Source organism: Malus domestica, chromosome 16 (genome assembly GCF_042453785.1).
Source record: "Malus domestica chromosome 16, GDT2T_hap1".
NCBI classification, from domain to species: Eukaryota; Viridiplantae; Streptophyta; class Magnoliopsida; order Rosales; family Rosaceae; genus Malus; species Malus domestica.
In genome coordinates, this window is record NC_091676.1 from 13,943,169 (window position 1) to 13,968,496 (window position 25,328).

Here is a 25,328-nt window from a genome sequence, read left to right on the forward strand (position 1 = left end):
GGAGTTAAAGTCTTTCACACAACGAAGAGCAGTTTCCGCAAATTACCATGTCTCAGGGCGAGGGCTTTCACAATTGCTTCTTCTCGCTCTCGCTCTGACTCTTATTTATGAAGCTGTCCAGCTTGCAGCAGCGTCTCCGTCGAATTCCGGGTCGGATCTCCGATTAGGTAAACCTTTTTGCCTTTCAAGCTGCCGCTTTTCTTAGTATTTTATATTGCCGTCCACAAATTTTTACTGTTTCCGAACTCAGTCACCGAAAGCTGATGAAACGAATTCGAATACGGGCTGTCAGTGTCAGTTTTTATTTTCGAGACCGAAATTTTGCTTCTTAAATATCATTTTCTTGGGTTTTGGGACAGGAGTTGCCTGTGTTTTACTAATTTTCAGCTCAACTTTCCTGCAAAAGGGCCAAGGTAGGGTTTTTGTAAAAAAATTGGGTTTTTTTTCGGTTCTAGTATGTGAAAATTGACTTGGGTTTTTGTTTAAAGTGAATTTTGAAAAGTGGGTTTAAATTGACAGTATTATTGCCTTAGCCACTTTTGGAAATTAGTTAGAAGGGTATGTGGGAAGTAGAAGTAGCAATCTAATTGATCCATTTCTCAAATAGAAAGTTTATATCGGCACCATTTGATGTTTTAATCAATTGTTTACTTTACCTAAATAAAATGCACTTATTTCGTCTACAATCAATGCTTCTCTCTTTCCCTCTCAGTAGTTGAGGGGGATAGTAGTTGTGTTTTTGTCTTGTAACACTTCTAGTCATGGGTGCTTATGAGATGTCAACAAGCGGCTGTAATTGCTAGGTGGTCTTTGTGGTATTTTCCCCCATTTGGTGCTGAAAGCTATTGGTTACTACTATACATCAAAACTGTAATTCTCAACCATATATATGCATTGAGCATCTGATTCCAAAAGTTGAACCGGAAAATTGATTGATTGACTATGCTCATGGCAGTTTGAATGAGATGGCATCTTCACATAATGTCGAGTTGGAAGCAGCCAAGTTTCTCCACAAACTCATTCAAGATTCTAAAGATGAGCCTGCCAAACTTGCTACGAAGCTTTACGTGGTTTGTGCAGTTTTCTCTTGACAATTGGTCTTTTTATCTCACCCCGCCCTCTGTTCGCTCCTATTTATTGACGTGCATGTACAAGTGTTTATTTGCTTTGTGTTTGGGAAATGCAGATACTACAACACATGAAGTCAAGTGGGAAGGAACATTCCATGCCATATCAAGTGATATCAAGGTAAAGGTTAATCATTGTTCACCTTATTTGATGGTATTTTGTTAATTCCGGACTTATATTAGGACAATCAGTCTTCTCAAAAAAATATTAGGACAATCAGAAATTTTAAGATTGCATTAGTTATCTAGACATGTGAAAAAGTTTCAAAACTGTGCTAGCATTGTTATCATTTTACATGGTGAATCCTAAAGATAATTTACTTAATTATCTGGTACCATCGAGCTTGCAGTGTCCAAGAAAATAAGTTTTCTATACCTATTAATCTGGAGGATGAATCTGCCTTTTCTTTTATTCGGGTATTTACCCCACATAGTGGGGATAGTTGTACCATATCCAATAATATTGGTTAGGTAGTTAAATAGTTTACTTAGTTTTGGCAAAAAACAAGCTTAGTTCAAGACTAAATTGCTTTAGTATGGAGATCATTTTACATTAAGCTATGTTTCTGTTTTTTTGTGTTTAGCTTATCTTAGCATTACCTATTGTTTTAATTTTTTTTTCAACACTCCTATTTTTCATGGGTTTTCTTTTTGTTTTGGTATTTCAATTTTTTTCTGCGTGTATGTCAAATCATAACCCGAAAATTTTGATTTCTCATAGCTGATTTGTGAATTGGGTCTTTCTCCATCATCTTCATTTATTTGGGGACTGGGAGAGAGAAAGGGGGAGGGGGGGGGGATCTTATACGTTTCTCTAACTTATCTTCCTTGACCCACTTAGGGCCATGGAGACTGTTATTAATCAGCATGGTCTTGATATTGAAGCTTTGAAGTCCTCACGCCTTCCTATGTCTGGTGGAACTCAAACAGGTAATTTTTCAGTCACATTTTGAGGTCAATCAGTCAATGTCATTTTATTTCAATCAAATTGGCTCAGTATACTATCTTGGCCAGTGTGAGATAATTGGCAGCCATTTTTCTGCAGGTTCTTCTCATGCTGTTGGTGTTGCAAAAGATTCCAAAGCAGGCTTGACCGAAAATGAGATGTCTAATATGGACACATTTTCTTCAAGCAGACCACCTGTTGGTCCTAGCAGTACAGGGAATGATTATTATCAAGGATCTGCAACTCATCGGAGTAGTCAGTCTTTTGATCATGAAAGTCCATCTAGTTTAGACTCTAGGTCTACCAATTCACAGTCACAAGAAAGGCGCGACGCAAACAAACAGGTGAATCGAAAGGATGGTAAAAAACCCACCACTAAGAGGAAGAGGGAAGATACATCCATGCCTATGGAACCGCATCCTGAAAACCCTCAACATCTTGATACTGGAAACGCTGCAGTTACTACAAGGAAGGGAAAGATAAACAAGGCCGAACCACTGGCTGGTTTCTCAAGTAAAGGTGGTGAAAATGCTAATTTTAATATTGGTCCGAGTGGTGGTCAAATGGAACATTTTACATCGTTCTCTGGAAGCATGAGACCACTGCTCAGAGCCAAGCAAGAAGGTCAACCTTCAGAAAAGCAGTTGGATGTGACAAATACTAGCAACTCGATGTCTCGGGCTCTGAGTTCAAATCACCCTGAAGAAATGGAAGTTTCCTCTACTCATAATGCGTTAGCACAGCAGCAAGCCACTTCTCTTACTCCTACACATGACACTAGGGGCATATGGAATCAAAGTAAAGCTGGGTTTCCATTTCAAAAATCTCAAGTTCCCAGATTTTCTTCTAATGTTGCCATCCCAGGTAATATTTCAGCAGAGATTCCGATGCAGCAGTCAACATCTCCATCACCTGGATCAAGTAAGAACTTGGAAAGACGTTGATATTATTGTGGAATTAACGCGTTGGAAATCAATGCATCTGAAATTTCAGCTCGCAAAATTGAAGATTTTCCAAATATAACTGGTATAAAATGGTATTAAAAAAACATGGACCCCTTGGACTATGTCCTTAAACAATATCCTCTCCGTGGGATTATTTGATTTGGTATCAACTTCGGTTGAATTATATTGAAATATGACTTATCTATATTTTGGAATGATATCTTCTCCGCTTTCTTTTGTATTGAATTAATATACGAACAAATAAATGATTCTTAAATGAGGTTAATCTTATTAAGGCTGAAACTCTTCTACTATATCCTGGGTTTTTGAGTAATTAAGGCTCACATAGTATTCTTGGAAATTCAGGTTCTTTTGGCAAGATTCAAGGAGGTGTGCCAGTTGCATCTGGTTCATTTCAAGTAGCAGAACCTGGATTCTCAAGTCCAATCCATTACAGCAGCACATTGGCCCCAACTGGAAAGGTCTCTGAGCATGATGGAGGAAATACTGATATACTAGCTGATGCAAATAAGACATCTCAGGTACTTAATCTATATCCATTATGTTCTCCGCTTTTAGGCAAAACAAGGGTGTTGTACTTAGTCTTGTCCATCATGCTGAATTAAGTTGTTTCTAGCATTCTTACTTGATATATGTGGGAAAGACATACTAAAAGAAAACATAGGTCATACAATATACATTCTATTTGTGTTTGTCTTTCAGATCTTATGAAAACATTTAGTTTTAAGAAGGGTTTTCTCGCAAATGGTCCCTGACATTGATCCAACTCCTCATTTTGGTCCTTGAGTTTCAAAATCGATAAATTTGGTCCCTGACTTTCACAACCGCACATCAATTTAGTCCTTCAGTTAAAATTTTGTCAAATTTTCTATTAGTGTGCTGATGTGGCACATGATGGGTCCCACTAATCCAATCATATGGTGCCACGTGGATTAACTATAAGCAACTATTTTGTTTAAGATTTACAACCTAAAGTAAAATAAGAAACTAAAAACCAAAACTAAAAAAAGACATCATCACTGGGTATGCTAAAAAAGAAAAGGGAAGGCACCATGACACCACTAAAGCACTTGGCCTCCCTGAACTGACTCCACATTGTCTCTAGTTGTTTATAATCCTATTAAATTTGAATTGAATTTGGATTTGATTTTATCTAATTTAGATTGAATTTTTTTCCCAATTGGGGTTGTGGGATGCTAGAGAAATGCCAGCGCGGAATACTCATCATTTGGTTCCAACCAAATCGGACGTTCAGTCTTCAGCCGAGATGTAATCAGTTGGATTCAATGGAGAGCCACAACCATGTAGTGGGTGGTGGTTGATTGGACCTTGATTCCTTCCAAACCCATGTCTTCAATTGCTTCGTCCACGGCCCACCTTTCTTCTTCCTCCAGGAACCTCCTCTCCCTCCAATGGCTCTGAGAACTCGTCGATTCCTTCCTCTACATTCACCGAGAGTTTGAAACACTCCTCTTCTTCCTCCCCCAAAACCCACATCTCCAAACCCATCGTCTTCATCTGGGCTATACCTTCCTTTTTTATTAGTGTTTATTTTGTTTTATCAATTTTAGTTTTAAATCTTATACAAAAATGGTTTTTATTGAATAATCCACTTGGCACAATATGATTGGATTAGTGGGACTTATTGTGTGCCACACCAGCACACTAACAAAAAATTTGCGGAATTCTAACGGAAGGACCAAATTGATGTGCGTTGGTGAAAGTTAGGGATGAAATTTATCGATTTTGAAATTGAGGGACCAAAATGAGGAGTTGGATCAATGCCAGGGACCATTTGGGATAAAAACCCTCTTACGAATGTGTATATTGCATGTGGTTTGTCTGAGTTAGATCTTTCTTTTTTTTCATTTTAGCAGTCTGCTTAAATGGCGTTCCTCATGTTTAGTTAATACTGGTATATTATCTGGAAATCTGTTCCGCACATGAAATTATTTGCTCCTTTGCTGTTTGAAAGTTGGTGCATGTGCTGTAATTTGCGTTTGACACATTTGTTCATAGGCTGGCAGGCAAAATAGTGCAGTAGAAATGAGTGTGCTGAGAAGTGCAGCTATGAGAGATACTGGTAAGTCTCCAGTTCACTTGGCTTCTGGATCTCCTGGCACACCTTTCCAGGAACAGCAGTTGAAACAGCTCAGAGCGCAGTGCCTTGTCTTTTTAGCCTTCAGGTAGACAGTTATATTTTGGATCTGATGTTATCCTATTTGGTCAAGATGCTATCCAGTTCAAATCTTTGTCTTAGTTGGGTTAAATTCTGGTGTGTTGCGTGCAGAAATGGTTTGATGCCAAAGAAACTACATCTTGAAATTGCACTCGGTAACATTTTCCCTAAAGAAGGTAACTATTTTCATTTTTATCTAAATCCTCAATTTTACTGACTTGCTGCCCCAGAGTTGAATAACTTTGTATTATTGGCCTTGATGTATTAATTTAAAAAATTTCATGTGGCAATACAGATGGGCCTCATAAAGAGTTCATTGACCGTAAAGGAAAAACACAGTTTTCAAATGAGCCAAATATCATTTCTGATGCTACTACACCATATGGAAGACTTAACAATGAGAGGGACACTGATAAAATGCTGCCCAGTGCCTTGTCCACTGGAAAATTCCCTGAGACTAACTCTTTGTCCAAAGAAACCGAGAACCCAAAAATGGAAGAAAAGAATGGCCCACCTCCAGATCACTTTGTACTTGCAGAAGAAAGAAACCATCTTCTTGGTTTACAGAAACCAGAATCTGAGATGCAGACCCAGGAGACCACAATCTCGCCGGCATGTTTAACTATTGCATCACAGCATCCCGAATCTTCAGGTGCAAGGAGTGGTTCAACTGTCATTAATCCTTTGAACAATGTGGAAAATGGACATTTGCAAGTTGCAAGGGCTAGCCAAACCTCTTCTTTTTCACTCAGAGATCCTTGGAAACCAATTTCTGGAATTGGAAATGACCATCACACAGCAGTTGCATCAAAGGATGCTCAGATCATGCCGAAACATTTGTCTCAGGGTGAGAACAATATATTTAAATCAATCTGTCCTTTTTCTTTCGTGTGATCTTGCTACTTCTGGTAATTATGGTGTAGATGGTTCATAGGTATTTGTATTTCAAAAGAAATGCTTTTTGAGTGTAAGAAATCATTTGTGAATCTCTGAAAAAAGACCTTTTTGAACTGCAGGACAAGTAAAGAACGACAACCATACTGACTTGCCACCTTCACCAAAGTACACTATGTCAGAGAAGTGGATTATGGATAAGCAGAAAAAGAAGCTTTTGGATGAACAAACTTGGATTCTAAAACAGCAAAAAGCGAAGCAAAAAATTGCGACATGTTTCCAGAAGTTAAAGGTCTGTTATAAAAGCATTATGTGTCTTCAAATATTGGTTGTTCTTTTATTACCCCAAAACATAATTTTCTTAATTCTTGCCTGGTAATTGTTATGGTCTTAATTTGTAGTTACTGAGGTTTTTTTTTTTTTTTTTTTTTTCGTGGGGAAAAGAAAGAGGGGTGCCCGCGCATGGTGTGGGGGGGGGGGGGGTGGATTGTTGGGGTTTGAGGGGTTGCTGTAAAGCTGAAATTCAGCGATACCCTTAGTTCCCTAACTGGACTTTTGTGAAATACAAAAGGGATCATCTTCACAGATTTCAAGTAGAATTATGCTGATGCAGATGTGGGGTAGGCCATTTGGCTCCCAAGTTTGAGCCCCTCTCTACCAAATTAGAGTAGTTTAGACTATTTTAAAAAAGTATTATGCTGATGTATACTTTAAAACTGATCTATCTGTGTTAGAAGTTTCATGGGGAATGATTGATTTTTGACTTAAAAGAATAATATATCTAACTTAAGTGGTTAATATGGAAAAATGTCCAGAATGCCGTGTGCCATGTATGTCTTCTATGAAAACAATGGAGCCATCCAGAAAAGTTAACCATGTATGGATTTTGTGCTTTTTTTTCTTTGTTAGAGTAGCATTAAGAATGTTTTAGGGGGTCGGGCTTAAAGGCAATAGCTCTAAAATTACTTGATCATGTTGTGAATCTCGCGTTTAAGAATGGCAAAAACAAAACAAACTCGGGAAATCGAAAACAAACTAACCAAGATAAGTAACACAAAGAATTAACGTGGTTCGACTGTATGTGCCTACATCCACGGGACAGCAACAAAAATCTTTCACTATATCAATAATGAGTACAACCAATAATCTTACCAAGCCTCTAGAATTAAGAACTTGATGATAAGCCCGAAAGAACAAGAACAAGAAATACACTCTTTATCTCTTTTCTTTTCTCTCGCACACACCGAAAGAACAAGAACAAGAAATACACTCTTTATCTCTTTTCATTTCTCTCGCACACACTTTGCCCTTACAATATTCTCTCACTCTAATCCCTTGAGTGGTATACAACTTATTGTTTTGCTCCCATTCAAAACTAGTACAGTAGCCCCTTTATATAGACATAATAAAGGTCTTCTTCAATAAGGATTACTATTCTTAATTTGAATCTAGTTATGAATCTTTCTCTAATTGAGAAACTAACTCCAATTGGGAAAACCACTATATCTTCTAAGACTATAATTCCTAATAGACTTAGGACAACGCATCATGGGCTGGAAAAACCCAACAGATCATAGGTGCATCTCTCTGCTGGAAGAATAGAAGAATCAAATTATTTGGGCCAGTTTACTTATTCAGTAAGTTGGCACGTCATAGCTTGTATGAAGCACAGATCACGTAGTAAGAGACACATAAAAGAGAACTTAACCAACCATGCACTGCTGTGTTTGTTTTGTTATGAATTGCATCACAACTGTGTTTACATGGTGCTGTACCGAGTTCCACAAGAAACGGTTTGGGCACATCGTAATGTTTACATCGCTGAAGGGATAATTATTTTATTGTTATTTTTCATGTGCTTTCATTATTCCTATAACTCACCCTTCAAACAATACATCTGTTATGGAAAGGAATTTACTCAACTACTTATCTTGTTTGCTCTGTATTCTTGAAGTTGTTAAATGATCTCCATGTCATGTTTTGACCAAATACTTATCTTATATTTACTCAATTCTCATCTATATGTGAATATATCTTTGCAAAAAGATAAATTCAACTAGATGGCTGGTGTGATAGGTTCATTTATCCTATTTTTAATACTGTTTTTGCCTCATGTAGTGCGTTTTACTACTTGTAGGAAAATGTGAGCTCTTCTGAGGATATATCTGCAAAAACCAAAAGCGTCATAGAACTGAAAAAGCTACAACTCTTGGGGCTGCAACGCCGTCTCCGGAGGTTATTGATTATCCTATACAGGCTTCCAAGTGAAGATCAATTACTCCTCTGTCCCTTTAAAGAATTATCTGTGCTGCAGAAACATAAATTTTAAGTACTGCTTTAATGCTTTCTTACCAATTTATTTGGAAATGTTTTAATGCTTTTCTATAAAAATTTAAGTAACCATTTAATGCTTTCCTACTTCTCAGGTGTTTGCATTCAATTGTTTCTCTTATTTTTAAATCTAAAATTATGAAGTATTTCGTATCAAATTCATTTAAAGAGATGACTAAGGCTTGTGGAAAAAGTGGAAAGAAATTATTCAAGTTTTTCACCGTGGGTAAAATTCTTTTGGATTCCTAAAAAGTTTGGGACAGAGGGAGTATATATTTATCTTTTCAGTCTAATTAGTGCAATTTTCTTTTTCTGTATAATTTATTTTATTTCTCAGACACTTAAAACCATGTTTTGACTCGTTTCGGCAGTGAATTTTTGGGTGATTTCTTCAAACCAATCGGTACTGAAATGGATCACTTGAGAAGTTGTAAGAAATATAGACATGGTAGGAGGATTAAACAACTTGAAAAGTTTGAGCAAAAGATGAAGGAAGAGCGACAAAAGAGAATTCGGGAGAGGCAAAAGGAGTTCTTTGGTGATATCGAGGTTCACAAGTACGTGTTTTATCTTTGTCCAGCGCATGTCAACATTTTTAGCATTCTATGTTTTTGAGGAGCTGTAGTAGTCAGTTATTCTATATATCATAGTCAATTCAGTTTCCAAAGTGCGCGGTTTTCTTACTTGCTTTCTAATCTGGACTTCAGGGAAAGACTGGATGATGTGTTTAAACTTAAGAGAGAGCGCTGGAAGGTTTTCAATAAATATGTGAAGGAGTTCCATAAAAGGAAGGAACGTATCCATCGTGAGAAGATTGATAGGATCCAACGTGAAAAGATAAATTTATTGAAGATCAATGACGTGGAGGGATATCTGCGAATGGTGCAGGTATGTTCTAAAGTTTTATTGACTTCGGCATTGCATCTTAAGTTTACTCTTTTTACATAACATTTTTGGAACTCATGCTAGGATGCCAAATCTGACCGTGTTAAGCAACTTCTCAAAGAGACTGAGAAATATCTTCAAAAGCTCGGTTCCAAACTACGAGATGCAAAGGCTTTGGCAAGCCGGTTTGAGCATGATATGGATGATAGTGGAACTGCAAGTGTTGTGGAGAAGAGTGAGCCTACTTTTGAAAATGAAGATGAAAGTGACCAGGCTAAGGCAAGTTTATTCTCTGTGCACTTCACCTCCTAGTTAAGTCCCTGCTCATTTTGTTATTGTTTTGCAGCATTACATGGAGAGCAATGAGAAGTACTATTTGATGGCTCATAGGTACTGATATGGCTTCTTTATCTTGGGTTCATTGTTTATTAAACTTTATTTGCTGCTTTGGAATAGCTATCCCTCACTACCTAACATTTATTTAGTGGTGGTTGAACTGAGCTAAGCTCCGGTTCCTTTTACTAATCCCTCTTTAAAAAAATTCCTTTCTGACCATAACTCTTGGAACATTAATTCTTTATAGAAATAAAGTCTTGCTTTCTTGAGGCTGTCAATTGTACTACTTTCTCCTTTACACGGTATGCCAAAGTATCTTACAATCAACATTGACTTTTGCAGTATAAAAGAGACTGTCGCTGAGCAGCCATCTATTCTTAACGGTGGAAAATTGAGAGAGTGAGTAGAATGTGCTTTGTCATATTTATATATTTGTAAATATAATATATTTTTGGTGGTTGGGGATGGATAAACGCTTGAATTTTTTTTCCTCAACTTTAAAATGGTCTAATTTAATAACAATTTTAGAATTGTCGTATCCATTGGAAAAGATTGAGGAAGTGTTTTTATCAATAACAGTATTTTTTATCTTCAGGTATCAAATGAATGGCTTAAGGTGGTTGGTGTCACTATACAACAATCATTTGAATGGTATTCTGGCTGATGAAATGGGACTAGGTAAAACTGTTCAGGTAGGGATTGATACTCGATCTCCCTAGACTTATGGCATTTTGTTTCCTGTTTACACATGTAAACTCTGTAACATGTTTGTTTGTAGGTAATTTCTTTAATTTGTTACCTGATGGAAACAAAAAATGACCGAGGACCTTTTCTAGTGGTTGTGCCATCTTCAGTTTTACCTGGATGGGAGTCAGAAATTAACTTTTGGGCCCCTAGTATTCTTAGCATTGTCTATGCTGGTGCCCCTGAGGAGAGACGTAGGCTATTCAAGTAATCACATAAAACCAAACAGCTACTTCATTTTGTGTTATACTTTTGGTATACAGTGGCTCAGGAGGTACTTTACATTGCAGGGAAAGAATAGTTCAACAGAAATTTAATGTTCTCCTTACGACATACGAGTATCTGATGAATAAGCATGACAGACCTAAACTAAGCAAAATACATTGGCATTATATAATAATTGATGAAGGTCACCGGATAAAGAATGCTTCCTGCAAGTTAAACGCTGAGTTGAAGCATTATCAGAGCTCTCACAGATTGCTGTTAACTGGAACTCCATTACAGGTTTCAGGCTTTTATTATCTTGTGCTCTTCTTTTGTTGTTGTTAGCACTCATTGTCCGTGATGGTGTAGTAAATATGTTGTCTTACCTTGGTTGGCGTACAAATGTGGTATCCTGATTACCTTTTATTTCTGTTTGATTAGAATAATCTTGAGGAGTTGTGGGCGCTATTAAACTTCTTGTTGCCAAATATTTTTAATTCATCAGATGATTTTTCTCAGTGGTTCAACAAACCATTTGAAAGTAGTGGTGATAACTCAGCTGAGCAAGTAAGCTTTGGAAGATTGTATGAGTCATTGACATTCTCTTATGACTCCTGTTACATTAAAATCTAATAGTTACATACTTGTTGTTGGCTTATGTTGACAAGGCCTTGCTGTCTGAGGAAGAGAATTTATTGATCATAAACCGTCTTCACCAAGTACTTCGACCATTTGTCCTCCGGAGGCTGAAGCATAAGGTACCGAAAGTGTATTTTTAGCTTATCAATAGCATTTGCCATTTGGAAAGTGTGTTTTTGGTACATATTGCCATATTAGATTTTTATGCCTTGTGTGGATTTAGTATCCCTATTATGATGTGTAGACATACAGGCATGCATCCGTGTTTGGGGTTCTACCATGCTTGTGGTTCTCTGGAGTTCTTTGTGTATCCATTTATGTTGGTGCTCCGGGCAGGGAAACTATTGTGTCATCATAACTTTTGTAAATGACTTGGAATGCTAACATTGTGCCTTTTCCATGAGAATGTCATACATCCCAGTCATTTTAGAAACTAAGGGGCTCCCTAGTGGGCAGGACTAGACTGGACTGAACTATTATTTTGGGCTGGTCTGACCTTAATTGGACCCAATCTAGTATTGTCTTATGTTTGTCAGTGTTGGACTTCCAATTTCTATGTATTATTATCTTGTATTTAGCATATGAACTATACTGCTGTAGTTCTTAAGACTTAAATGACCATATATATCAACTATGATAATTTTACAAATATATTGAAACATCTGAGGTAAGAAAAATTAATTAATATGAATGAAATGTCTTAAGTAAACTGAACATAAGATAAATAGTGTAGATTTTGTTTCTTCAATGAACTCAGGTTTTTTTTTTTTTTTTTTTTTTTAGGGAACAATGAACTCAGTTAAATAAGTTCATTTATTTTATTCCAAGCCAACTTTTATCACCTACATCCAGTTTATCCAGAAATTAATAATTCATAGCCCCAAGCCATACATTTCAACTGCAGCCAGCTTTGTTCTTTGGCTTCCTTCATTTGATAATAAAACTTAGATAACGTAGTCTTGAGTTTGATAAAAGCTGATAAAATGTATCCTGGCTTGACCCTACGAAAATAAGCAGGCGGAACTCCCGCGTCTTCTCTTAAGTGGACCTGCCCATTGTAGTGTATGTAACTACCAAACATGTGACTAATTCTTAAATAAGCCAGTCCAGCCTCTTATCTGGGCTGAATCCTTATGAAAATGAATCCAGAACAAAATCGCGCTAAAGCTAGGGCGTCACCCGTAAGTGGCGCGCTGTGTGGCCCGAGCACAGTGATAAGTGAGCAAGGGTCGCTGTATCTCCATCGGCACCCGGATGCAGTGTTAAATGAGCAAGGGGGCCATAGAAACTTCTTTTCGAACGACTCCACTCAAAGTTGTTTGGGAGCATATGCTCCTATCAACTTTACCCGGGACACACAAAAGAAGTACTTTGATCCTATTAGACGGGGGAGGGTGAAGAAGCTAGGACAGAAGGGTAGAGTTCAAGAGAGCAAAATGCGTTTAGGAACATGGAATATAGGAACCTTAACGGGAAAATCTATGGAAGTAGTAGAAGTTATGGTGAGGAGAAGGATAAATATTATGTGCCTACAAGAAACTAAGTGGGTTGGAGAAGGATCTAGAAAACTCAGGGTTTAAACTTTGGTATTCGGGCACAAATAGAACGAGAAACGGTGTTGGCATCATCGTGGACAAGACCTTGGTACAAGATGTTGTAGATGTCAAGAGGGTAGGAGATAGAATCATGGCAATCAAGATTGTAATAGGACAAGAACTTATCAATGTGATTAGTGCGTACGCACCTCAAGTAGGGTTGGATACGAGTTCGAAGGAGAAATTTTGGGAAGATCTTGGAGACTTGGTGCAAGGAATTGCTCAGACGGAGAAGTTATTTATAGGAGGAGATTTAAATGGACACGTGGGCAGGGAGACAGGCAACTATGGAGGTTTTCATGGTGGCCATGGTTTTGGGGAGAGAAACGAGGATGGGGAAGCTATCTTGGATTTTGCAATGGCATATGATCTCTTCTTAGCCAACACCTTCTTTAAGAAGAGAGAAGAACATGTGATCACCTACAAAAGTGGGTCGTCAAAAACACAAATAGATTTTCTTCTAATGAGGAAAGGGGATCGTATAACTTGTAAGGATTGCAAAGTTATACCAGGAGAGAGCGTGGCTAATCAACATCGCTTGTTGGTGATGGATGTACATATCAAAAGAGTAAGACAAAAGAACAAGACTTGGAAGTGCCCAAGGACTAGATGGTGGAATCTAAAAGAAGAAAAACAAGTCATTTTCAAAGAGAAGGTAATCACCCAATGTGTGTGGGATAGAGAGGGGGAAGCTAGCCAAATGTGGGATTCCATGGCTAGTTGTATCCGAAAAGTAGCAAAAGAGGTATTAGGAGAGTCCAAGGGCTTTGCCCCACACCAAAAGGAATCTTGGTGGTGGAATGAGGAGGTACAAACAAAGGTGAAGGCTAAGAAGGAATGTTGTAAAGCCTTATACAAGGAGAGGACCGATGAAAATGGTGAAAGGTATAGAAAAGCGAAGCAAGAGGCGAAGAAAGCTGTCAGAGAAGCTAAGTTAGCGGCTTACGACGATATGTATAAACGACTAGATACCAAAGAAGGAGAGTTGGATATCTATAAACTATCTAGAGCAAGGGAAAAGAAGACAAGGGACCTAAACCAAGTGAGGTGCATCAAGGATGAGGATGGAAAGGTTCTTGCTACAGAGAACGCGGTTAAAGACAGATGGAGAGGTTATTTTCATAATCTTTTCAATGAAGGACATGAAATGAGTGCTTCTTTAGGGGAGTTGAGTAACTCAGAAGAGTGTAGAAACTACTCTTTTTATTGTCGAATCCGGAAGGAAGAAGTGATGGTAGCTTTGAAGAAGATGAAGCATAAAAAAGCAATAGGCCCAGACAATATACCAATCGAAGTGTGGAAACTTTTGGGAGAGACAGGTATAACATGGCTCACTGACCTTTTCAATAGGATTTTGAAAACGAAGAAGATGCCAAATGAGTGGCGAACGAGCACTTTGGTGCCTATCTACAAGAATAAGGGCGACGTACAAAATTGCATGAACTATAGGGGTATTAAGCTAATGAGTCATACAATGAAGCTCTGGGAGAGAGTCATTGAGCATAGATTGAGGCAAGAGACACGGGTTTCGGACAACCAATTCGGGTTCATGCCAGGGCGCTCAACCATGGAGGCAATCTATCTCTTACGAAGATTGATGGAAAGATATAGAGATGGGAAAAAGGATTTACACATGGTCTTTATAGATTTGGAAAAAGCGTATGATAGGGTCCCAAGAGACATTCTTTGGAGGATTTTAGAGAAGAAAGGAGTACGAGTAGCATATATCCAAGCTATAAAGGATATGTATGAAGGAGCAAAGACTGCCGTAAGAACTCATGAAGGACAAACCGAAAGCTTTCCCATAACTGTAGGATTACATCAAGGCTCATCTTTAAGTCCTTACCTTTTTGCGTTGGTAATGGATGAGTTAACAGGACATATTCAAGATGATATTCCTTGGTGTATGCTTTTCGCAGACGATATAGTGTTGATAGATGAAACTCAGGAAGGGGTAAATGCAAAGCTTAACCTTTGGAGAGAAGTGTTGGAATCTAAAGGTCTTCGCCTAAGCCGATCAAAGACAGAATATATGGAGTGCAAGTTCAGTGCAAATGGAGGCCAAAACGAGTTAGGGGTGAGGATCGGAGATCAAGAAATACCAAAGAGCGACCGTTTTCGTTACCTAGGATCTATCTTGCAAAAGAACGGAGAATTAGATGGAGATCTCAACCACAGAATACAAGCTGGATGGATGAAGTGGAAGAGTGCATCCGGCGTGTTGTGTGACCGCCGTATGCCACTGAAGCTCAAGGGAAAATTTTATAGGACGGCAATAAGGCCGGCGATGCTGTATGGCACAGAATGTTGGGCGGTGAAACATCAACACGTACACAAAATGGGTGTAGCGGAGATGAGGATGCTTCGTTGGATGTGTGGGCACACGAGAAAGGATAAGATTAGGAATGAGGATATCCGGGGTAAAGTAGGAGTAGCCGAAATTGAAGGAAAGATGAGAGAAAATCGGTTACGGTGGTTTGGACATGTGCAAAGACGGCCTACTGACGCTCCGATTAGAAGATGCGACTATGGGACAGAGGTTCAAGGCCGAAGGGGTAGAGGAAGACCTAGGAAAACTTTGGAAGAGACTCTAAGAAAAGACTTAGAGTACTTGGATCTAACGAAGGACATGACTCAGGATCGAGCACAATGGCGTTCTAAGATTCATATAGCCGATCCCACTCAGTGACTTGGATTTTCCAAGTCTCCAACCGAGAAGTTTTCCTCACTCGGGAAATTAAGGGAACACTACCCCAACCTACATGCTCCACTAAGAAAGCTTCAACATACAAGCTTCAACAAAAGAAAATTCAAAGAACTTAGCGAAGAAGGCTTTGGTGTATTTAACACAATAAGTTGAAATGAAGGAAAGCTTATTTATTGATATCCCCGATAAGCTACAAATATGTACATATACATGAGTCAAAATAAACACACAAGAGGGAGCCTTCACAAAGGTTGCTTAGGAGAAGTCTCAGCAGTCGGTAGAGCCCCAGAAAGAGAAGGCACCGGAGGGGGATCATTTGGAGCCTCAGTACTGGACAGAACCCTAGAAGGAGGAGGCATCAGAGGTTGATCATTCGGAGCTTCATTACGCGGTACAGCCCCAGAAGACGAAGGCAATAAATGCCTTTGGAACAAACCCACAAATCTCTGATGATCAAGTAAAACCTGACCATCAGTTTCCTTCATCTGGTCAAGCTTCCTCTTCATGTTTGTAGCATAGTCATGTGCGAGCCGGTGCAACTGTTTATTCTCATGCTTGAGCCCTCTAATCTCCTGTTTGAGACTCATCACTTCAGCCGCCAATGATTCAACTTGGCGGGTTCGAGCAAATAGGCGTTGGGCCATATTAGACACAGAACCTGCACACTGAACACTGAGAGCCAGCGAATCCTTAACAGCTAACTCATCAGACCGTTTGGAAAGTAGTCTGTTATCTTTGGGGGTGAGAAGGTTCCTGGCCACCACCGCAGCGGTCATATCATTCTTCATCACGGAATCCCCAACGGTAAGAGGACCAGTAGGGGAGACGAAGGATGGGCGCCATATGTTGTCTGGAGAAGGCGGGGCTGCCTCTTCAACAAGGTTCAAGTCAAAACGACGGTCGGAGGGGCCAGACATTTTCAAAGGTGTTGAAGAGAGAAGAGGTCGGACAAATCAAGATCTTAGAAGTGCAAGAATGAAGCTTCTACTGGTGGAGATTCAAGTGTGCTTTGGAACTTAATGCCAGCCCCTATAAAAATCTGCACTCGACGGAGCTTCAGAAATCGAAGAGGCGCCTGCTCAGAAATCGAAGAGGCGTTTGCTTTCTCAAAAGTTGGGCTGCTCTAAGACCACGAAGGTCGATCTCAGAAATCGAAGAGGCGCTCGCTTTCTCAAAAGCTGGGCTCCCCAGAGACCACGAGGGCCGATCTCAGAAATCGAAGAGGCACCTACTTTTCCAGCCTTGTCAGCACCTGTCACACGCACACTCAGCTTTGCGGAAATTATGGGCATTCTGTCGAAGACTTCTGGGGAAGTAGAAAACTCATGAATCTTACTGTTCAATCACCCTCTTCCCACACGCAACAATAGCTCATGGGTACCACAGATAACTTTGCCAAAGTTCTCTGCCAAAGATGAGCACGTGAAGCTTGCAGCTCCCACTACATCGCTCTGACCAAGAAGGGTAAAAGAATAGCAAAGAAACAGCACTAACAAAGTTTAGACCCATAAATTTTGAAGGTCTAGCTACCATATTATTACCCACAAGGGTAAAGGAACAGTACCACTGCTGGATAATTGGAAAGTCCCTGTGTGTCAACCTCTGTGCTTCGTGGCAAGGTAGACTAGCAAACATGCCCAACCTTTACTCACATTCGAGAAAACACTCCCAATAAGATTGCTTGCTCCAAAATCGAAGAGGCACCGTCCTCCGAATCTCGAGAGCCAGACTCCCAACATGACTACTTTCTTAAAAATCGAAGAGAGGGTAAAGGAACAGTACCATTGCTGGATAATTGGAAAGTCCCTGTGTGTCAACCTCTGTGCTTCGTGGCAAGGTAGACTAGCAAACATGCCCAACCTTTACTCACATTCGAGAAAACACTCCCAACAAGATTGCTTGCTCCAAAATCGAAGAGGCACCGCCCTCCGAATCTCGAGAGCCAGACTCCCAACATGATTACTTTCTCAAAAATCGAAGAGACACTGCTCCCCGAATCTTCGAGAGCCAGAGCCCCAGCATGATTGCTTTCTCAAAAATTGATAAGGCATCGTTCTCCAAATCAATCGAAGAGGCGCTCGCTTTCTCAAAAGCTGGGCTGCTCAGAGACCACGAGGGCCAATCTCAGAAATCGAAGAGGCACCTACTATTCTAGCCTTGTCAGCACCTGTCACACGCACACTCAGCTTTGCAGAAATTATGGGCATTCTGTCGAAGACTTCTGGTGAAGTAGAAAGCACATGAATCTTACTGTTCAATCACCCACTTTCCACACGCAACAATAGCTCATGGGTACCACAGATAACTTTGCCAAAGTTCTCTGCCAAAGTTGAGCACGTGAAGCTTGCAGCTCCCACTATATCGCTCTGACCAAGAAAGGTAAAAGAATAGCAAAGAAACAGCACTAACAAAGTTTAGACACATAAATTTTGAAGGTCTAGCTACCATATTATTACCCACAAGGGTAAAGGAACAGTACCATTGCTGGATAATTGGAAAGTTCCTGTGTGTCAACCTCTGTGCTTCGTGGCAAGGTAGACTAGCAAACATGCCCAACCTTTACTCACATTCGAGAAAACACTCCCAACAAAATTGCTTGCTCCAAAATCGAAGAGGCACCGTCCTCCGAATCTTGAGAGCCAGACTCCCAACATGACTACTTTCTCAAAAGCGAAGAGAGGGTAAAGGAACAGTACCATTGCTAGATAATTGCAAAGTTCCTGTGTGTCAACCTTTGTGCTTCGGGGCAAGGTAGACTAGCAAACATGCCCAACCTTTACTCACATTCGAGACAACACTCCCAACAGGATTGCTTGTTCCAAAATCGAAGAGGCACCGCCCTCCGAATCTCGAGAGCCAGACTCCCAACATGATTACTTCCTCAAAAATCGAAGAGACACTGCTCTCCGAATCTCGAGAGCCAGACCCCCAGCATGATTGCTTTCTCAAAAATCGAAGAGGCATCGCTCTCCGAATCTCGAGAGCCAGATACCACAGACCACTTTTTCAAAGTGCTCTGACAGAGTTAAAACATGTGAAACTGGCAGCTCCCACTACCGTGCTATGACCAAGCAGGGTAAATGAATAGCATTACTACTTGTTGTTAGGGAGACTCCTATATATGTCGACCTCCATCCCCAACGGACAGGCAGACCTGCAAAAATGCTCAACCCTTCATCATATCTGAGATGGCACTCCCAACGAAGCCTTTCGAAATATTCAGCTTTCTTTCCCCCCGATAATACCTCTGCAAACAAGCTATACTAGAGCAAGAATATCTCATATCATCAGGGTTAAAAGCAAGAGTATCCCATATCATGCTTTTTCCCTGTCTTTTCCTTTGGCCTTGTTTTTACCTGCAAGACAAGGAGAAAGAGAGCAATCAGTCAGCACTTGGAATCAAGCTTCCAGCCAGGAACTGACTGCCTGGAACCCCATACCTGATTACTTACCTGGCATTGCTCTCGAGTACTCATCTTCAACATCTTATGTTTCCAGGGAAGATTCCGCATCTGCTTGAGGAACAGATAGGGCAAGTGCGAAGGATACAAGGAAGCATGTGGAGACAAGCGTAACAGCACACGTGCCGATACATCCATTACTCTGTCAAAAGCAAAAGTATCCCATATCAGCAGGGTGAAACGTACTCTAGATTTGATGGACTTGTTTTGACCCTCAAATTCTTCAGTCGGCCTTATACTCTGGAGGAAACCAGAAAACCCTCCAGCTCAGTTCAAGAATAAGCCTGTGGAAAGTTACTTCTTCAAAAGCAAAAGTATCTCATATCATCTCTTCTCATTTTTCTTCTCTTTATCCTTCATGCTGCTGCAAGATGGGGAGAAGGTGAACAATCGGTCGGAGCTCTGATTGTTTACCTTGTCTGTCACCTCTTTCAGCAGACCCCCTAGCTCGGCGACTTGGGGGACTCCTACTACATGGTTTGTATCGCGCTTGACCAAGCTTGAAACTACAAGTAAGCTTCAAGTGAAATTGATACATTACCTTGTGCATCTCCACCAGTTAAAGATACCACCCCTGGATGGAGGAAGAGTACTTCCAGAGAAGATGCCACATCTACCTATGAGACAGATAAGGCAAGTCAAGACGACACCACACTCCGATACTTAGAAGTTTCGTGATTACGAGATCATTCGCCCACAATATTTCCTAATGTCATTTGTACTAAATCATTCACTTGTACTCACTAAAGGAGAGCTTGAACCTATGTACTTGTGTAAACCCTTCACAATTAATGAGAACTCTTCTATTCCGTGGACGTAGCCAATCTGGGTGAACCACGTACATCTTGTGTTTGCTTTCCTATCTCTATCCATTTATATACTTATCCACACTAATGACCGGAGCAATCTAGCGAAGATCACAAAAAGCGACCGTTTTCGCTACCTAGGATCTATCTTGCAAGAGAACGGAGAATGAGATGGAGATCTCAACCATAGAATACGAGCTGGATGGATGAAGTGTAAGAGTGCATCCGGCGTGTTGTGTGACCGTCGTAGGCCACTGAAGCTCAAGGGAAAATTTTATAGGACGGCAATAAGGCCAGCGATGTTGTATGGCACAGAATGTTGGGCGGTGAAGCATCAACACGTACACAAAATGGGTGTAGCGGAGATGAGGATGCTTTGTGGGATGTGTGGGCACACGAGAAAGGATAAGATTGGGAATGAAGATATCCGAGGTAAAGTAGGAGTAGCCGAAATTGTAGGAAAGATGAGAGAAAATCGGCTCCGGTGATTTGGACATGTGCAAAGAAATCCGACTGACGCTCCGGTTCGAAGATGTGACTACGGGACAGAGGTTCAGGGCCGAAGGGGTAGAGGAAGACCTAGGAAAACTTTGGAAGAGACTCTAAGAAAAGACTTAGAGTACTTGGATCTAACGGAGGACATGACACAAAACCGAGCGCAATGGCGTTCTAGGATTCATATAGCCGACCCCACTTAGTGGGAAAAGGCTTTGTTGTTGTTGTTGTTGTTGTTGTGTAGAAGGCACGTGTAGACTTGGCCGCTTAATTAGGATATGCAAATTTAAGTCGATCATATGATTGATGAGGCCCAATATGACTTGACTCCTGAATATTTTATTTGGGTTCTTAGTGCCTTTACTGGTTGTATTTGATTTGTTATGGTGTTTTTTACATCGAGAAATTTTGGTATAAAATATATTGCTTCTGGGGCCTTGCTGATGTTTTATCGAAGTTTCTGTTTTGTCATTAACAAACCATTTATTTTCTTAAACTCGAGTATGGCAAGTCACTATGTTTAATGTTGCGGAATTTTATATTCTTTGTGGCAGGTTGAGAATCAACTACCTGAAAAGATTGAGAGACTTGTAAGATGTGAGGCTTCTGCTTATCAGAAGCTTCTAATGAAGAGGGTAGAAGACAATTTGGGTACAATTGGAAATTCCAAGGTATTTTAATTCCACTTTCATTAAGACAGGTGAATTACAATGCATCTGTTATTATAATATCTGCATATTGGTTGCAGGCGCGGTCAGTGCACAACTCTGTTATGGAGCTTCGAAATATATGTAATCATCCATATCTCAGCCAGCTTCATGCAGAGGAGGTATGTTCTTTACCTGTTCATTTTAAGTTCCTATTTGCTCTCCTAAAGATACTGAAAGGGAGGAGAAGCAGTTGTCATTGTTATCTTGTGCTCTCAAGGCTTTCTGTTGTTTTCCCTGAGTTCCCAATTAAGATAAACTTTTTTATCTTATTGCTTCTTGTAGGTTGATAACTTGATACCAAATCATTATCTACCCCCAGTTATAAGGCTTTGTGGGAAGCTTGAGATGCTAGATCGATTGCTTCCCAAGCTAAAAGAGACAGATCATAGGGTATGGAAGGCTTTTTTTCCTGTTTCTAGCCACATGAATATTTTGTTTACTTATCCTCTCATTCTTTAATATGTATTCATGTCTCTTTCGAATATTCTAGTTTTTTGGTTTGACATTGGACTACAACTTAATGAAACTTGTTACTGTGTAGGTTCTTTTCTTTTCCACAATGACTAGGCTACTTGATGTTATGGAGGAATATCTTAACTATAAACAATATCGGTACCTTAGGCTGGATGGACATACATCTGGGGGTGATCGCGGTGCCCTCATTGATATGTTCAACAACCCGGATTCTCCCTTTTTTATATTTCTTCTCAGGTGATTCTTCATGTATTGTGTAAATATTTTTGTATGCTTTGACTAGGTGGTTCAATGGTTACTGGAACCTCAGGTTCTTGGAGGTTTTAAGATAACTATCCCCCCTCCCCCTTTTTTCCACTTTTATATTTTTACCTGAGAAGTCAATAAAGGGAGAGATTTAGATTTACATATGAAGTGGAAGCAAAAAAGGGCGTGTTTGGTGGTGTCAAAACGACTTTCAGATAAGGGTGCCTTTTATTTCGTTTGTCTGAAATAGACATAGGTTTTTGGGGTTGAGAGGAGCACTTTATTACTTTCTTAGGAAGCACAGCTAGGTTTAGATGGAGGATGCATTTCATTTTTTATGAAAGTTCTTATGTGCCTCTAACAGATGCACCTTATACAGAAACACTCCCATATAGGGTCTAAAAATCCAGCATTATTTTTTTAATGTCACTGAGTTACGCTACTGTCACGTTCTTGGCCTTAAAGTTAGGTTGCTATGTGCTTGATTCCACTTTTAGGGGTTTGCTAGAAAGTAGAAAATGGAAACTATAAAAGCTTTGATGTGCTGTTCATATGTCTTGATGTGTGTCTGCATGTGCTCTTGCCTGTTAATGGTACTGACATTTGTATGATTTTGATAGTATTCGGGCTGGTGGTGTAGGAGTAAATCTTCAAGCTGCAGATACAGTAATAATATTCGACACTGATTGGAATCCACAGGCAATTTACAAAATTACTGTTCATTAACTTAAATTTTGAGTTTATAACATACAATTCCAAGTCTAAAGTTTTTAGTTTTTTGGTTGGTAAATCTTCAGGTTGATTTGCAAGCACAGGCAAGGGCTCACAGAATTGGCCAGAAGAAGGATGTACTTGTGCTTCGATTTGAAACTGTAGGCACTTCCCCCTTGTTACTTCCCCTTTGTTTATAAGACAAAAGTACATCTATAAGCTATAACCACTCCTTCTCTTCTATTTACGTCTTGAAATTAAATTGTCCCTAATTTAGAGTCTTATATCTAACTGCTTGAGGTTTTTTCTTTTGCACAAGGTTCAAACTGTTGAGGAACAAGTCAGAGCTGCAGCTGAGCACAAGCTGGGAGTTGCGAATCAGAGCATTACTGCTGGTTTCTTTGACAACAATACAAGGTTAGTTGCCTATATACTTGCTCTGTTGCATACTTCTAAAGCTGTTTCTAAGTTTTCTTGAAATTCTTTTTTACCACAGTGCTGAAGATCGAAGAGAATATTTGGAGACCCTTTTGCGTGAGTGTAAGAAAGAGGAAGCTGCACCTGTATTGGATGATGATGCCTTAAATGATCTTTTAGCTCGCAGGTAGATAGTTTTATGCTACTGTTCATCTAAATAAGGTGGACTAGTTAGATGCATCGTTCCTGTTCCAGCTTAAGCATGTCCATTATAATAAAGAAAAAGAAAAAAAAATCCATGCATGGGTTTCTTGAAAAGATGGAGCCACTGTAAACCATGGTACCTAATTGTTTTCTTTGATTTTGTTGATATTTAATGTTTTTCATAAGCAATGATGAGTTTACTGCCCTATTTTTTTATTTATTTTTCCTCCGAGTAGAATTATCTACAAAATGAGAAGGGCTGGAAATTTCACAATCAAAAGTCATTAGCGTGTTGGAATTTGTTGCTGATTAAATTGCAAACCCATTGTTCTCTTGCCTGATTTTGTTTGTCACTGGTTTAAATGTCATTATTACTTTCATTTGTTTGAAAAGCTACCCCCCTTTCAAATGAAGCAAAATTTATTTACTTATTTATCTGTTTGTTTTTTTGCTCAATTTTTTATTTGGAGTAGAGTATCAATGGTTGCCTCTTTTCTTGCAGTGAGCCAGAAATTGATGTCTTTGAATCAGTTGACAGAAGAAGGCAAGAAGAAGAGATGGTATCTACTTAATCATTTGCAGTCAATGCTGTCTGTATCTTTGGTTTTACATTGTACAAGTATCCTTGTATATTATCGAAAGCTATCTGCTTCTCTTAAGTGGCAGCTTTTTAAAAAAATTAATTTTGCAGGAAACATGGAGAAAGTTAGTATGTGTACAAGGCATGGATGGTTCTGAGACTCTGCCTCCCTTGCCTTCTCGCCTTGTTACAGATGATGACTTGAAGGAGTTCTGTGAAGCAATGAAGATATATGAGGTTCCAAAAACTGGTGAAATGTCTAATGATGGGGTGAAGCGGAAGGGTGGGTCTCTCGGGGGCCTTGATACTCAACGTTATGGCCGGGGAAAACGGGCAAGAGAGGTTTGTTTGTCATATTGGATTCTAGTAGAATAAATGTTTCCTCTCTATCCTTGTGTTTCTTATACCACAAACCTGCTAATTGATTATGAACCCTTTTCTTAATGCTTTTTAGGTGCGTTCATATGAAGAGCAATGGACAGAAGAGGAATTTGAAAAGTTATGTCAGGCCGAATCTCCGGATTCCCCCACAAAAACAAAAGAAGAAGTTAGAGAGTCAAACATGCCAAAAGGTGACAATGGGTCTGTGGTTGCTGTTTGTGAAACAGAACTTCCTGCTCCACTTCCACAACACATATCGTCACCCTCTGTGGACCTTTCCCAGATGCAACAAAGTAAAGAGGTTACCCCACCAGCTAAGCGAGGCCGTGGAAGGCCAAAAAGAGCAACATTAGTTCAATCACCAAATGCGATGGCTATTACAGCACCTTCTGGAACTTTTAAAGTGGATACTGGGTTGCAAAGAGGGATGGCATCTAGCCCTGCCACAAACTTGGTCCCTGATTCATCAACTAGTTCTGCTAACGCACAGAGTATTGGAGGAATTGTACAACATACTAGTATTGTGGCCTCACCTAGTTCTCAGCCAATTGCTCCTAAACCTTCTGTAACTCCTGATTCTCAGACGACCACTGTTGGCCCTTTTCCATCAGCACAATCAAGAGGAAGAGGTCGGAAGACTCAAAGTGGACCAGAAGCACCCAGGCGTAGGGGAAGGAAACAGGCTCCAATATCACCTGGTGTTGGTGGAGTATCTGGTCCTGATCCAAAACAAAATGAAGCATCACAGAACACATCTGTGAATCCACTAGAAAATCAAGCCATTGGCATGAGTGGAACTGTTTCTAGTACTTCCGCTGTCCAACACCCTGATTCTTTTTCTGGTTCTGCTCCCTTACAAGTTGTGAGTGGGGCTGATCACCAAGTTGGTGATGCTGTAGCTTTGAGTTCGCAGCCAGCCCTTTCTTCTCCATCTATTGCTCCTTTGTCTCAATCTTCTCCTTCCCCTTCTGTACCCATGCAAACAAAAGGGCAAAACCGGAAGGCGCAAGGTGACGTAGGAGTACCGCGGCGTAGGGGAAGGAAACAGGCACCAATATCACCTGCTGTTAGTGATGTGTTAGTTGGTCAAGATTTGAAACCCAATCTGCAACCACAGGATAAACCTGGGGATTCATCTGGAAGGAAAGACATTGCCATGCAAAGTAAGCAAGAGGCTGAGGATTTAGCTGGTCAGGATCTGAACTTAACCGAAGAGTCAGTAAATTTTGCCCGAGCCAAGCAAATAACAAGCTCAACAATGATGCATGATACATCCGTCAGATCCCTTGGT

General features: G+C 40.0%; 1 protein-coding gene across 4 annotated transcripts in view; it reads left to right on the forward strand.

Annotated features, from left to right (window-relative positions):
• Positions 1-25,328, forward strand: part of LOC103431977 (chromatin structure-remodeling complex protein SYD-like) — a 37,732-nt gene continuing 12,404 nt past the window's right edge. For 3 of the 4 annotated variants that reach the window (XM_070815493.1, XM_070815494.1, XM_029096170.2), the window contains exons 1-32: positions 17-167; positions 956-1,070; positions 1,187-1,248; positions 1,969-2,057; positions 2,173-2,994; positions 3,384-3,559; positions 5,058-5,224; positions 5,329-5,393; positions 5,501-6,064; positions 6,234-6,403; positions 8,249-8,346; positions 8,814-8,999; positions 9,150-9,330; positions 9,412-9,606; positions 9,674-9,717; positions 10,006-10,062; positions 10,259-10,355; positions 10,442-10,614; positions 10,698-10,911; positions 11,053-11,178; positions 11,280-11,369; positions 20,869-20,985; positions 21,063-21,143; positions 21,307-21,414; positions 21,566-21,735; positions 22,365-22,443; positions 22,542-22,616; positions 22,775-22,872; positions 22,952-23,059; positions 23,579-23,636; positions 23,768-23,998; positions 24,111-25,326. In XM_070815493.1, the coding sequence (XP_070671594.1) occupies positions 966-1,070; positions 1,187-1,248; positions 1,969-2,057; positions 2,173-2,994; positions 3,384-3,559; positions 5,058-5,224; positions 5,329-5,393; positions 5,501-6,064; positions 6,234-6,403; positions 8,249-8,346; positions 8,814-8,999; positions 9,150-9,330; positions 9,412-9,606; positions 9,674-9,717; positions 10,006-10,062; positions 10,259-10,355; positions 10,442-10,614; positions 10,698-10,911; positions 11,053-11,178; positions 11,280-11,369; positions 20,869-20,985; positions 21,063-21,143; positions 21,307-21,414; positions 21,566-21,735; positions 22,365-22,443; positions 22,542-22,616; positions 22,775-22,872; positions 22,952-23,059; positions 23,579-23,636; positions 23,768-23,998; positions 24,111-25,326 (6,022 nt within the window). In that variant the 5' untranslated portion in view covers positions 17-167; positions 956-965. Of the gene's footprint in view, positions 168-955; positions 1,071-1,186; positions 1,249-1,968; positions 2,058-2,172; positions 2,995-3,383; positions 3,560-5,057; positions 5,225-5,328; positions 5,394-5,500; positions 6,065-6,233; positions 6,404-8,248; positions 8,347-8,813; positions 9,000-9,149; positions 9,331-9,411; positions 9,607-9,673; positions 9,718-10,005; positions 10,063-10,258; positions 10,356-10,441; positions 10,615-10,697; positions 10,912-11,052; positions 11,179-11,279; positions 11,370-20,868; positions 20,986-21,062; positions 21,144-21,306; positions 21,415-21,565; positions 21,736-22,364; positions 22,444-22,541; positions 22,617-22,774; positions 22,873-22,951; positions 23,060-23,578; positions 23,637-23,767; positions 23,999-24,110; positions 25,327-25,328 lie in introns of all 4 variants that reach the window. The other variant, XM_029096169.2, reaches the window with a different exon arrangement.